This window comes from Oncorhynchus kisutch, linkage group LG3, assembly GCF_002021735.2.
Source record: "Oncorhynchus kisutch isolate 150728-3 linkage group LG3, Okis_V2, whole genome shotgun sequence".
Taxonomy (NCBI): Eukaryota; Metazoa; Chordata; class Actinopteri; order Salmoniformes; family Salmonidae; genus Oncorhynchus; species Oncorhynchus kisutch.
Genome location: NC_034176.2, coordinates 26,371,168 through 26,386,849, shown reverse-complemented (window position 1 = coordinate 26,386,849; position 15,682 = coordinate 26,371,168). Strand labels below are relative to the sequence as shown.

The 15,682-nt window shown below is 41.5% G+C and overlaps 1 protein-coding gene across 1 annotated transcript; it reads left to right on the top strand.

Moving 5' to 3' along the window:
• The first annotated feature begins 3,963 nt into the window (after positions 1-3,963).
• Positions 3,964-15,419, top strand: LOC109873572 (apical junction component 1 homolog). Its single transcript, XM_020465226.2, has 2 exons — positions 3,964-4,165; positions 10,211-15,419. The coding sequence occupies exon 2, from the start codon at positions 10,265-10,267 to the stop codon at positions 13,535-13,537; it is 3,273 nt and encodes a 1,090-aa protein (XP_020320815.2). The 5' UTR covers positions 3,964-4,165; positions 10,211-10,264; the 3' UTR covers positions 13,538-15,419.
• The last annotated feature ends 263 nt before the right edge of the window (positions 15,420-15,682 follow it).

Here is a 15,682-nt window from a genome sequence, read left to right as displayed (position 1 = left end):
TGTAACAGATGTCCCACGAAGACAAGAAGACTGGTCTCGACACCAGTGTAACAGATGTCCCACGAAGACAAGAAGACTGGTCTCGACACCAGTGTAACAGATGTGGCGGTCCCAGTTGATCGGTAGTTTATTTTCTGATGATAGACACAAGGGAGCACATTAGATGTGCAGGACAACTGTATGTTGATGGCTGTAGATTCATAATTTGTCGCTTACATGTCAATATCAGACAATATCATAACATTGACAGTGTCACGACTTCCACCGAAGTCGTTTCCTCTCCTTGTTCGGGTGGCGTTCGGCGGTTGGCCTCACCGGTCTTCTAGCCATCGTCGATCCACTTTTAATTTTCCATTTGTTTTGTCTTGTTTTCCAACACACCTAGTTTCCATTTCCCTCATTATTTGTTGTGTATTTAACCCTCTGTTCCCCCCATGTCTTTGTGTGGAACTGTTTGTTGTAAGTGATTGTGCTCTTGTTTACTGGTGCGCGTCGGTTTTTTTGTACCCATATTCTGTTGTATTTTTATGCCGTTGGTTTTTGGATTAAACTGTTCCGGCTACTACCTAGTTCTGCTCTCCTGCGTCTGACTTCCCTGCCACCAGTTACACAACCCTTTACAGACAGAGATAGTGCAAAATACAATAAACTTAAGTATCTGAAGATAGACACAAGGAAGATTCGTGATTAGCATAGAAAAAACTGTGAATTAGCAGGGACTAATGTGACCGTTACATCTCGAGCATGATAGCTATCTCGCTCTTACAGCAATAACAGACAATTGCACATTCCAGGATGCCCTCAATATCTAACAGGTACTGTACACATATACTGTATACACATAAGGACATGTACATAGTGAACTCGTACACATTATAAATATCAAAATAGAATATAGTATTTCAGAACGTGACCTAACACTTGCATATCAATGTTATACTGGGAAGATTTGATGATCACCATCTCCCCTATCTGCAAATGTAACCAATGGCCTAACACCTTATTGATATGTAAATTCATCCAACCAATAGGAATAGCTAAACATCAAATATACATTTCTGCAGAGGCAAGTGGAAACATAACTAACCCTCTTACATAAGAAACACAGAGACTTATCAACATGTTCATGTTGGGGGCCACTCATCCACCAGCAGCACATAATCAACTTAGAGACTTATATAAAGGTTTCCTCGATGACTTTGGCAATTTGGCTCTTTGGAGAGCATACGTTGAAAGTAGATAAGTCAAGACCCAGTTTACAGACAGAGGACAGGAGTCAAGCTCTTTTTGCAGTTCCATTTTGCTACTATATGGTGTTAGTCTGATTGATCCCTTTGGCAGGGGGCTCTAATTAACACAAGGACATTGATTTCCTCCCCCAAGGGCCTCCTGAAGAGGCAGAGACACCTCTTATCACAGCTGATAGATATTATTGCCTACTAACAAACAGCTGACAGTATCTGATGCCAGAGTGTGGGGCAGGAGAAGGTGAGTCAACCATGCGCCGTTAGATCCCACTCTCAGGGATATTGGATGCTAAAACACAGTACCAGTAAAAAGTTTGGACACACATTCTCATTCCAAGGTTTTTCTTTAGTTGTACTTTTTTTTTTACTACATTGTAGAATAATAGTGAAAACATCAAACCGATTGTCACGTCAGGGCGTGACACTGATAAAATAACACATATGGAATCATGTAGTAACCAAAAAAGTCTTAAACAAATCAAAATATATTTTATATTTGAGATTCTTCAAAGTACCCACCCTTAGCCTTGATGACAGCTTTGTACATTCTTGGCATTCTCTCAACCAGCTTCATCAGGTAGTCACCTGGAATGCATTTCAATTAACAGGTGTGCCTTATTAAAAGTTCATTTGTGGAATTTCTTTCCTTCTTAATGCGTTTGAGCCAATCAGTTGTGTTGTGGCAAGGTAGGGGTGGTATACAGAAGATAGCCCTATTTGGTAAAAGACCAAGTCCATATTATGGCAAGATCAACTCAAATAATCAAAGAGAAACGACAGTCCATCATTACTTTAAGACATGGTCAATCAATCCAGAAAATGTCAATAACTTTGAAAGTTTCTTCAAGTGCAGTTGCAAAAACCATAATGCGCAATGATGAAACTGGCTCTCGTGAGGACCACCACAGCAAAGGAAGACCCAGAGTTATCTCTGCTGCAGAGGATAAGTTCATTAGAGTTACCAACCTCAGAAATTGCAGCCCAAATAAAAGCTTCACAGAGTTCAAGTAACAGATACATCTCAGCATCAGCTGTTCAGCGGAGACTACGTGAATCAGGCCTTCATGGTTCAATTTCTGCAAAGGACACCAATAATAAGAAAATACTTCCTTGGGCCAAGAAACAAGAGCAATGGACATTAAACCGGTGGAAATCTGGCCTTTGGTCTAATGTGTCTAAATTTGCATTCTGCAGTGATACGCCATCCTATCTGGTTTGCGCTTAGTGGGACTATAATTTGTCCTGTTGAAAATTACAGGACAATGACCCAACACACATCCAGGCTGTGTAAGGGCTATTTGACCAAGAAGGACAGTGATGGATTGCTGCATCAGATGACCTGGCCTCCACATTCACTCAACCTTAACCCAGTTGAGATGGTTTGGGATGAGTTGGACCGCAGAGTGAAGGAAAATCAGCCAACAAGTGCTCAGCATATGTGGGAACGACTTCAAGATTGTTGGAAAAGCATTCCAGGTGAAGCTGGTTGAGAGAATGCCAAGAGTGTGCAATGCTGTCATCAAGGCAAAGAGTGGCTACTTTGAAGAATCTCAAATATAAAATATGTTTTGATTTGTTTAACACTTTTTTGGTTACTACATGATTCCATATATGTTATTTAGGAGTGTAGATGTCTTAACTATTATTCTACAATGTAGAAAATAGTAAAAATAAAGAAAAGTCCTTGAATGAGTAGGTATGTCCAAACTTTTAACTGATACTATACATGTGAAATAAGACAGATGGAGGAGTCTGGCTCACCAATAGGATTTGTTTTTGTTCTGCCAATAGAACTGTAAGCCCAGGCATGAGAAGAAATGCAAATACAGTGTTAATGCTCCCTATTCTACTGCTATGGGAAACTGGTCTGGTGCTGTACTGTATGTTCTATGTCCAAAGAGATGTAGAGGCCATCATTTCAATATTCGTGAGCACTATCTGTACCTTGTTTCTCTCCTCTCTCTGTGTGAGACTGCTTTAGTAAGCAGTTTTACTGCAGCAGCTGGTGACTACTGCTTTGGGGCCCACATTGTGCTGTCACCATCATCAATTCAACTAATGCAGAAACTGTGTCTAGGTGAGATTGAGGAGCAGGTGCGGGGAGCTGGAGTCATTACCCTGTGCTGATGAGAGGTCACTGTTTCAGAAATTTTGCTTTTCTATCTTGTTTTTTACTTCACTGAAGAGCCCCAAATACTTTTGACATGTATCCACCATTTTATCATCAGTAGTCTTTCTACTGTTGTGCAAGAGACTATTGTGAGTTAATCATATGTGACAAAATGAGTGAAGAACTTGTGTGAACACAGCAGGGAGCTTTTTAGATGTACATTTGAACATGCTGCCATGCCTCACATCACATAGTACATTTTGGTTAGGAAATAATGTCAGTTTAATAAATAAATTATTAATAATAAATTAAGCAAATAATGAAGAGTTAATTTTCATTGACAGGATACCTGTGAGAGCTCAGCGAAAATGATTGGTGAATTATCTTCCCATATGAACAGTGATGAAAAATGACCCTTAATTTTTGTGTCTGCAGCTACTTTCATGAACACAGATAGTATGCAATTCGTATCAGAGACATGTATTTAATAAGCATGACAAAGTCCCTTATAAACGCTCATCAGCACGCAAGCATACGAACTCACATGCTAATGCACGCGAGTGCGTCATTTAATGCCCATAAGCGCAGACTCAGACACACCCCCTTATTGCTACGAATGCTTCAGATAAACCATGAGGGCGCACTAAATCACTGTTGACTGTGTTGTGGACAACATGTAGCACTAAATGCGAAGATGGCATGATTTTTATAAAGACTGTATAAGAAATGTAGTAAAACTGCACCTAACAGGAGCCAAGGATTGATCATGTAGCCTACATATGATGGAAGCGGATCATTGGCGTGAAGGGTAAGATGATATCCACTCCTATTTGATGATGGAATGAAAGGACGGGTTTCAAAATTCTCCGTTTTTCCTCTGAGTACGGACACAACATTTTGGTCTATTTGAGCGTGTGATTACCTCTCCTCCGATGATGTCTTCGATGCTCAAATACATTGGGTCAGCAATGCCGTGCCGCATCAATAAACGAGGACAAAGTGTGCTTCAGATCTTGGTGTGCCAAAATCACACCTTTGAAAATAGAAAATCTCAATGATCACTGTCCTTTCAAATGCAGCCATCGGATCAAATCATGACACTGTTACAATAGCGCATATTAGACCTATTGTATCAATGCATTTTCCCAACAGTTGTTTCTGTGGATAAACTGTTTACTTTCTTATCAATTGTTTTGAGGGAATTTGACAATTTGCGACACGGACAGGTTACCTATGTAGGTTAAGTTGGATTCGTTTCACGTAGAGAGAGTGCATAACTGGCCGGTCGAGCATCTATTGAAAACTAGCCTATTTGAATGTTTCAGTGTGTGCTGAGTGTATCCAGGCGACATGGCATGTGGTATGTGAGTGTAGCCAATGTTATTTGTAATAGTTTACAGTGTTAAAGTGAAAGTGGTCCCGCTTGCCCCTTGATGCACTTCTGTAGCCTATGGAGAAATATTTGATTTGAACTCAAGTCTCTCTTCCATCGATTATATAGGCCTACATAATCATGGACAAGTATTATATTGTGTATAGGCCTTTGCATAAACCAAATAAACGATGTCTGTCGCCTACTCAGTATACTGAAGACATTACTGTCAGGTAAATGGCTATTTTCTCCAGATTGCAATGATTTCCTAATTTTCAAATGAGACAATGCGAACAGAGTAGGGCTATCACGATTCAGCCATATGTTAATTCTGATATCTGGATTTCAGCAACATCAGAAGAGACAAAAAGTTACACATTCCAGAGATCCACCATAGTTTAGCTCAAAGGTGTGTTTTCTTATTTTATTAGCCTCAGGATAAATAGCCTTCTTTAACCAAAGGACATACAGTACCAAGGCAATAAATCTGCATCCTCTGTGACCTTTTATTTAAAAAATGCTGTCACTGATGACTTACCATCTAAAAAGGACATTCAATGCCTTTATCAGCATGAGAGCAAATCAGGCGACTTTGTTTTGTTGGGCGATAGCATTATGGATTGCATAATGGTGGAAAGAGGGTATGATTGTACACACACACACACACACACACACACAAACACACATACGTCTGTACTTCAATGTCAGTGTTGTCAATTTACCTACTTTCTGAGTAATACTGTATATTATTAATTAATTCCATCATCTTTGCTATTTTGGGTAGCATGGCTGACACAGATGTCAGATTGATTAGAGAATATTCATGCTTCAGTGGCATTTCAGTGGTGGCCATCAATTAGACGGCGACCAATGTAATGAAAAATAAATAGCCATAATTAAAAACATTTATCTTGTCAAAAAATATTTGGTTATGCTTCATCTTACAGTCTGACACAATATTTACTGTGTATTTCCTTAGAAATAACATTGTAAAATAGTAGTAACATAATAATAATCCAATAATTATATTGTTGACATTCATTTAAACAAACACACAATTTTTTAATATTTTGATACCAGGTTGTTAGTTACCAATTGTGTTATATGGTGTAATATTTAAAAAGGACATATTTGCTGTATGTTGAAATCGGGTTTGAAAATTGCAATTACAAGATGAGTCAGTGACTGTAACTATGGTACATTATTTAATAGTATCTGTAGGTCTGGTAAGGTTATGATGGCTGTGTGTAGATTATATTTAGGTGTGTTGTGGAGATGGGGGTGACGTTTGGTCAGACCTCTCTCCTCAGGATGAACAGATGGTATCTCAGGGTTAGCTCATGGGCGAGAGCCAACAAGGGAGCCTCTATGTTTGTCTCTCTGTCATGAAAATATGCTTTAAAAGTCAAACGAAAAAGCATTACAAGCAAGGTCTATGTGCAAAAATATTGAAATGTTTGCACTATTTGAAACATGGATACTCAGATACTCCCTTATTCTTGGTTTTAAACAGAGACACATTATTTATATTCCATTTCTTCATATAAATAGTGGTCAACTATACCCCTTTGTTTATTACAATGTACTGTTGTTTAAGATATGAATAGCAAGCTATGTACTAGTGAAATACTCTGTGTGTACTGAAAGCCACTATTCCACTGAATCTATTCTGTTGAAAATCTATTTATTGTGTGAAACAAAGAGTCAGTGATCTTGACTCTTGAAAACAAACCATTGGCATCTTACATAGCCTTTATTTTTGGGTGGGAGGGGATTGACTGTTGTCTACAATCAATGGAAAGGGAGTTATTTACTGAGGAGTTGCCAGTCACTATTATACTTTTTGTATATATTGTCACGACTGCTCCCGCTCCCCCTCACTGGCGCTCGAAGGTGCCAGGCTCCCCAGCATTACGCACACCTGCCTTCCCCCGTCACGTGCATCAGCGATTATTGGACTCACCTGGACTCAATCACCTCTGTCATTACCTCTCCTATATCTGTCTGGTTCCCCGCTCTGTTCCCTTCTTCAGCATTAATTGTCATTTGTCATTGTTTACCTGTGTGCTGACGCTGTTCCTCTTTTGTTATCTGTCTGTTCCTGAATAAATATTGACTCTCCGTATCTGCTTCTCATCTCCGGTGTCGGTTGTTACAGAATGCTGAAGCCTTCATACGAAGCATCGGGGAGTGCTGCCGATGGAACAGGGGGTGTCTAAGCCAGCTCTTCAAGCTGTCACGCCCTAGCTGGTGCGAGAGGTTCTTGCCTCGGTTGGCTCGAAGCCGCCCATCCCACATCGGGCCTCAGCCGGATCGTCAGCTTTTTACGCCTAGCCAGCTCGTCAGGCTGCTACGCCTCTGCCGGATCATCGGGCTCCCACGCCTCAGCAGGATCGACAGGCTTTCACGCCCCAGCCGGATCGTCGGGCTCCTATGCCTCAGCCGGCTCGCTAGGCTCCCATGCCTCTGCCGGTTCGTCGGGAGTTTACACCAAGCCTGGCTTGTTCAGCGCCCGTGCCTCAGCCGGCACATCAGACTCGCCCAGGTGGGACACCAGGTGGCACCTCTAGAGGGGGGGTACTGTCACACCTGCTCCCGCTCCCCCTCCCTGGTGCTCAAAGGCGCCAGGCTCCCCAGCATTATGCACTCCTGCCACCATCGTTACACATACCTGCCATCCCCCCCGCCATGCGCTTCAGCAATTATTGGACTCACCTGGACTCAATCACCTCTGTCATTACCTCAACTATATCTGTCTGGTTCCCCGCTCTGTTCTCTGCTTCAGCATTAATTGTCATTTGTCGTTATTTACCCGTTTGCTGACGCTGTTCCTGTTTTGTTACCTGTCTGTTCCTGAATACATTTTGGCTCCCCGTACCTGCTTGTCATCTCCGGCGTCGGTTGTTACATATATACAGTGCCATGCAAAAGTATTCATCCTCCTTGGCATTTTTCCATTTTGTTGTATTACAACCTGACATTTAAATGTATTTCATTTAATGGACATACACAAAATAGTCAAAATTGGTGAAGTGCAATGAAAAAAATAACTTGTTTCAAAAATAAAATATATATATTTTTAAAACTGAAAGTGTTGCGTGCATATCTATTCACCCCCTTTGCTATGAAGCCCCTAAATAAGATCTGGTGTAACCAATTACCTTCAGAAATCACATAATTAGTTAAAGAGGGCCCCCCACCAAAAATCATGGCCCAGGCAAGGAGGGCATTAATCAGAGACACAACAAAGAGACCAAAGATAACCCTGAAGGAGCTGCAAAGCTCCACAGCGGAGATTGGAGTATCTGTCCATAGGACCACTTTAAGCTGTACACTCCACAGAGCTGGGCTTTAAAAAAAAGCCATTGCTTAAAGAAAGAAATAAGCAAACACGTTTGGTGTTCGCCAAAAGGCATGTGGGGTGGCAGCGTAGCCTAGTGGTTAGAGTGTTGGACTAGTTACCAAAAGGTTGCAAGATCGAATCCCCGAGCTGACAAGGTACAAATCTGTCGTTCTGCCCCTGAACAAGGCAGTTAACCCACTGTTCCTAGGCCGTCATTGAAAATAAGAATTTGTTCTTAACTGACTTGCCTAGTAAAATAAAGCTGTAAAAGAATATATGGAAGAAGTTACTCTGGTTAGACGAGACAAAAATGGAGCTTTTTGGCCATCAAGGAACGCGCTATGTCTGGCGCAAACCCAACACCTCTCATCACCCCGAGAATACCATCCCCACAGTGAAGCATGGTGGTGGCAGCATCATGCTGTGGGGATGTTTATCATTGGCAGGGTCTGGGAAACGGGTCAGAATTGAAGTAATGATGGATGGTGCTAAATACAGGGAAATTCTTGAGGGAAACCTGTTTCAGTCTTCTAGAGATTTGAGACTGGGACAGAGGTACACCTTCCAGCAGGACAATGACCCTAAGCATACTGCTAAAGCAACACTCAAGTGGTTTAAGGGGAAACTTTTAAATGTATTGGAATGGCCTAGTCAAAGCCCAGACCTTAATCCAATTGAGAATCTGTGGTATGACTTAAAGATTGCTGTACACCAGCGGAACCTATCCAACTTGAAGGAGCTGGAGCAGTTTTGCCTTGAAGAATGGGCAAAAATCCCAGTGGCTAGATGTGCCAAGCTTATAGAGACATACCCCAAGAGACTTGCAGCTGTAATTGCTGCAAAAGGTGGCTCTACAAAGTATTGACTTTCATGGGCGTGAATAGTTATGCACGCCCAAGTTTTCAGTTTTTTTAATCATATTTGTTGTTTGCTTCACAATAAAAAATATTTTGCATCTTCAAAGTGGTAGGAATGTTGTGTAAATCAAATGATACAAACCTCCCAAAAATACATTTTAATTCCAGGTTTTAAGGCAACAAAATGGGAAAAATGCCAAGGGGGTGAATACTTTTGCAGGCTACTGTAGGTTTGGATCCTTACACAATCATTCCCAAAGTGCTTGAAACAAACCATTGAATTATGATTTAGTGACTATTTTTCTCTAGAGTGAATGATTACAGATACAGATACAGATATCTGTACAGATACAGTTTTGCACTATTTTCATGACCAGACTTTGTATGTAAGATCCCACTAAGACTAAGTCTGATTTGCCATTACAATACAATACTGATAATTTACTACCTCTTAGAAATGCAGTACTTTTTTTGAGGGGAACATCCACAGTTTCAGTATTTGTTACTTTAATTGTTTCTCTCTTTTTAAATGTCAATTTATGGGCCTTGTCTATATTAGTACACACTTAGAAAAAGGGTTCCAAAGGGGTTCTTCGGTTCCCATAAGAGAACACTTTTTGGTTCCAGATAGAACCCTTTTTGGTTCCAGGTAGAACTCTTTTGGGTTCCATGTAAACCCCTTTATGGAAAGGCTTTTACATGGAACCCAAAAGGGTTCTACCTGGAACCAAAGGGTTCTAGCTGGATCCAAATAGTGTTCTTCAAAGGGTTCTCCTATGGGGACAGATGAAGAACCCTTTTAGGTTCTAGATAGCACGTACTTCTAAGAGTATGTTTCTCAAGTGTTGATCTTGCACAAGATATTAGTCTTAGATTTAGATGCTGTGTAAAGCATCTTGGCAATATGATGGGCATTAAAATCGAGATTTCCCACTCTCCTAAAATTAGAACAACCTTGTGCGGCACACTGCAGAAAAGCACGTCGCAACATGATACAATTAAATCCTTCATCTGTTTCTTCTCAAGCTGTGTGAAAATCCACAGATTACAGGCTTCAAGTTTAAGATGCTTTACTAGATGTGAACTTTTCCTTCTTTTCATTGGATCTGGAATGAAATAGGCCTACAGTATGGAAGATAAAAGTGCTGAATTAAGTAATCATTTGATTATTTATTTTGTTAATCTCTGTCATCATAACATGTTAATGTCTGTGTAGAACCACTTCTACATTTTTAAAGAAAATTTGTGTATGTTTTAATGTTTTTCTCTTTCTTTTCTCAGGCCATATTGATCTTGAATCAATCTGAATGGGGATATCTGAGGAGTCCCTATAAGATGACACGCACAGATCCCCCTGATATACTGGTATCTACTCTGTATCGGGACATCAAACTAAATCCCATCACTGGGCACTCCATTTCGCTCAGCCCCTTCCAACAATGTGACTCGCAAATGATTGACAAACTGGAGCGACACACGGAAACCATTAACAAAAGACACTGCCGTAGCTTTGACTACCTTGAGTCATTGGACGACCCACAGCCCTTTTCTGCCTCAATGGAGTATCCTTACAAGAGGACTGAGCATCAGAGGGTGCATAAAGAGGTGACCTGGAATGGCCTGGATCATCCAGGACACCTCCGTTTCTCGTCCCCTGATCTGTTCAACACTAGACTACCCCCACCACAGCATGCCAACCCAGACAAAACCAGTCAGGCCACGAGGTCAGATTCAAAGAAAAGGACAAGATCAAAAAGTGCTCCCAGAGTCAAGACCACCCTTACCCCTGTGCCCATGTCAGTCTCTCCACCGGTAACCAGGAGAGGACGAGGTGTCCCACAGGCTGTACCAGACCCCCCTCTAAGGACATCTGAACCACACCGGGACTCTTACTCCTCTAACCAGGCTTTTTCGAACGAGGTACACCCTATAAAACTGCAACCACACTCTCCCCTCTATGTCTCAGAATGTTTCTCTGAGGAGAGTAAACAGGATGAGCCAGCCATCACTCCTCATGTCAGGTGTCGTGTGGATATCAAGCCAGATGCGGCAGTCCTGCAGCACACATCCAGGAGGTCTCAGAGCATGAGGACTGAACATCCCTGGCAGAGATACTCCTACTTCAGTCAGAGCAGAGGTCTGTCTGTGCCACGGCAGGTACGGACACCCACACCAAACGACTGTTACAGTGGCGATTATAGACAAACATATCAGTACACTACCTGTGGGCCCCCCAGCTACATCCAGCCAGTAGACATGCGAAGGGTGCCCTCCACTATAATGCCACGGGAATACTTGTCAAGGGAGCAGAGGACTCTTTCAACCCCCAATATACCCACTAAATTCTTCTACACTGAGGATCCAACCAGATACCCTGTCCACCCCCCTGCTAGAGCGTACTATCAGGATGATAATTCCAGCCTCACCAGCCAAGGCAGTACTCTTAATGGTCAGTATGTGCATGATCCACGGACTCGTTGGGTTCACACTCTCCCAGTCCGGCCATATTACACAGAGCAACACATGTCCAGCAGAGACCCTGTGCAGGCTGTCTATACCAGACCTTACTCCACAAGCGAGGCAGGGCCATACTTTTCTCAAACACAACAGGCAAGAGCGTACTATGGGGAAGAACCCAGGGGCTATCCCTGTCAGTCTAATGGCTCCAGGATGTTATACAGCAAGCCGTACAACCCCCCAGCAGAACAGTATATTCCTTACAGGGCATATCACACGGAGGGCCGTCGACGTACACAAATGTCCCAGGCCTATGCAGATGACTGGTATTGTTCAAGTATATCTGGATACTCTAACCAGTCCTCTCAGCTGACACCACAGAGAGTAAGACAAGAGCCAGTAATGTCCCCCTGGTTTGAAAACAGTTATGTGGAGCCAACCAGACTGGGAGCAGAAGTCAGAAAACACTCAAAGTCCTGGGACAATATTCTTTATCCTCGTCATGACAGGGAGCAAGCAGTGCCGTGTGGACGCAGCTATGATAATCTGTTATATCAGGGGAGACATGCTCTGTTTCCTAATGATACACCAAAGCCAGTTATACTCAATCTATCTAGTTCACCAAGGCGCTATGCTGCCCTGTCCCTCTCTGAAAACTCCTTAGAGAAAGGTCCAAACAATCCTGGAAGGAACACTAAGGCTGGGCTATGGTTTGTAACTCCTGAGATCACGATAACCGACAATGACATACGCGCACGCAACCACAAACTGCAAGATGTGCGTTCAGCCACCTGGGATGCACTGGATTGTGAAAAGGTGCCAACTCTAAATGTTCTTCGTCATCAAGAGCAGCCATCTGAGTCAGCGGAGCTGACCAAAGACAGACAACACAAAGATTATTCCCTGCAGCAGAGCCTAGAGCAACTGGACGAGCTGCTAGCTGATCTTGTCACTGATTACAAACCCTCGACCAGCAGGCAGCCTAGTCAGGATCTAATGGACCAACTAAAACAGTTGATTAGTGAGGATGATGAAAAAGGAAAGCTAATATCTTCAGGCCTAGAGAGTCTAGGAGGCCTAGAGAGTCTAGGAACTCTGAGCTCACCAATCGCCTCCACTAAAACCAGCCCTGACACAATCAAAGACCCAGACAGTGGGTGTGATGGCTTACAGAGCATACAAAGGAGTCCAGAGGAGATCTCCCCAGACCACAGCACAGACGACGATGACACCATGATATGTGCCAACAAGAAGTGCAAGCGGACAGAGTCCCTATTCAATGCCTGTCTTTACTTCAAATCCTGTCATAGTTGCTACACCTTCTACTGCTCCCGGAACTGCCGTCGGGATGACTGGGACAGCCATAAAGAGAACTGTCTATATGGGCGTATCAGTAGTGTGTGCAGGCACATGCTGAAGTACTGCAGAGAGAACTCTGAGATCCATAAAGCCTTCTCTCGCATTGCCAAAGCTGGCTACCTTTCCAGAGGGAGAGGCATTCTTTTCCTGGGCTTTGCTAACCCAGGGACTGCTGACAACTTCCTGAAGGTTGGGCTTGAGAGCCTTGTCATGTCCCCAACATATCTGTCTCTAAGAGAGCTGGACAGCTTCAAAGACAACCTGGGGGATTACTGTAAGGACCTGCAGCAGGCTGGCAATGAGTATGACCCCAATGAATGTTTTCTCTTGAATGTATCCATAGCTGTTGGTGAACTAGTGCCTAACAGACCTTCACCAAGAGTCCAAACACCAACAGTCCGAAAATATGCAAAGATTTCGTTGGCCTCCTCCAGCCCAGATAAAAAGGTCTTCAAGAAGGAAAGTGACATGGAGACACTCATTCTCACCCCGCCACCAGGCACACCTGATATTGACAAAGAGGGAAAGGAGGGTATGAAAGCCAGAGAGATCTGCTTTATCAATATCCAACGTGAGCTCAGGACCAGGGGAGTCTTCCTGCGTCATGAGTATCCCAAAATATACCGTCAACTCTGTGAATTTGTGGAGAGCAACAAGAGATTCACGCCCACTACCATTTACCCCATAGATAAGAGAACAGGGAAGCAGTTCATGTGTATGATCATGGCTGCTTCTGAGCCCAGAACGCTAGACTGGGTGGGTACCCCCCATCTCCTGGATGATATTATATAGTACTGACCTGTGCACCTCTGATGTCACCTATATGTACATGTATGTACATGTGATTTAACAGATATTTATGATGGATGTTTGTAGATACACATGTATTTTACATCAGAAAGGAAGATTGTTAAAGGGATACTTCAGGATTTTATCAGTGAAGCCCTTTATCTATTTCCCCATTATCACATGAACTCGTGGATACAATTTTATGTCTCTATCTAGCACAATTACTAACTAGCGTTAGCGCAATGACTGGATGTCTATGGTAACTGCCAGCATGCTAGTAGATACCATAGACTTCCACTCTTCGTGCTAACGCTAGTTAGCATTGGCTCGCGAAACTACCTCTAACTTCCTTCAAACTGGATGCAGAGACATAGAAATGGTATCCATGAGTTCATCTGACTCTGGGGATTTAGAAAAAGGGCTTAATTGCCAAAATCCTGAAGTATCCCTTTAATAAGACTACCAGTAGTAATGTTTGCATATTAATCACTAAGAATTAGATATCATTTAGAAGTGATTCATACAAACAATGTGCTGGAAAGGTTGACTGACGTTGCACACACAAACAAACTATAATGTAACACTTTATCATTGTAGTTTTTGGTTGAAGTAGCATTGTTTTGATCCTGTTACACTGAAATAGTTTGATCTGCATGTAAAATGGTCATACTGTATTTACAAGTCATTCTTTAGTTTTAATCCCTGTTTAAACAAGGTACTGTCTGTGTTGATACCATATGAACTGGGTTGGAACAAGCACAAATAATACAAAATATAACTGAATATAACTGAGGGAGGCACTACTATTAAGAGCATTTCTAAAGTAAACTAGATTAAAGCTTCAAAGCATAATCTAGTGTTCTACTTGTTGAAGCTTTTCTCAGCAGCTGGAATATATTTTTAAAATACTGACCGTTGTATTTCTGCAGATGCTTCAATATATCGAGAAATTATTCTAATTTGAATATCAAGAATCTCTTGAAATTGCTGTGTTGTGCCAGGGTCTGGGTAGAAATCTTAGTTAATACTATTAATATCACTGCTGATAATAATAATTTCATTATGGCTACATATGGATAAAAACAAATCAGGTGTCTACAACTACGCTCTGAATCCTCTCACCCCTTGAGTTTCCCAGTTGTTCATTTTGTTTTAGGCATTTGAATTGCACCCTCTTTCATCACTTTGTTTCGATTTTGTACTGATTCTACACTGCTAAATTCATTGTAACACGCTTGATAACTTGTTTGATAGTGGCCTTCAGTAGAAAATGCATTTGACAGAAAGCAATGTGTGGATTTGTTTTGTAAGGCTTGACTCTTGACTGTAAATTAATGTGGTGCATTTGCTTGACATTGCAAATGAACATTTATTTTGCTTAAAGCACGTTATTTATATTCAGGTATTTTAATATTGATTATGCTCATGATAAGACTGACAATGGTTATAATAAACTGACATTCAATGCTTGGGAATTGAATATTATTTTCGAAGATATATGAAATATTAGTACTACTATTTTTGGTTGAGGAAAAAAATGTTTTAACTAACACATTTGTTGAAGAATATCTATTAATATCCTATTCCGCCCAATGTATTTCATACCTGTAAATGAACACACAAATGCAATAAAAAGAAGAAACAAAAGAGCAACTTAACATTGTTGGAGCTTTGAGCTGCTATGAGCTTCTTTTGCACTTGAACATAAATTATACAGAATGTCTCCTAATGCATCTACACAGCACTGAAACAAGCATGTTATGTTTCCATTGATAGAGCCTGACAAATCTAAAGTTGCTATTTTTTCCTCCTGCAAGATGTCACCCAATTTTCTATTTTGTGACGTTTATAAACCATGTATAATAAACCGAAAATAAAGACTGACCTTTCTCTTTGCATTTCTCTTCTAGAGTAAACCATGCAGAGCCTTATATTCAGACATATCAAGGCTCTCGAGTAAACCGTACAAATCACTAAAACAATGATCATACAATGTGATACATAGACTAAGTTGAAGGACACAATAACAACTTGGTATTTAGTCTTTCCCCTTTATTTTTTGTTGGTCTTACAATTTAGGACCAAAATAAACACTATGTATGTGGAAAGTCTGTAGTTATTCACACTTCTATCAGATAGCCCTGAAGG

Excerpts from the sequence above, each read along its gene's own strand:
- LOC109873572 (XM_020465226.2), top strand. The coding sequence starts at position 10,265 with ATGACACGCACAGATCCCCCTGATATACTGGTATCTACTCTGTATCGG.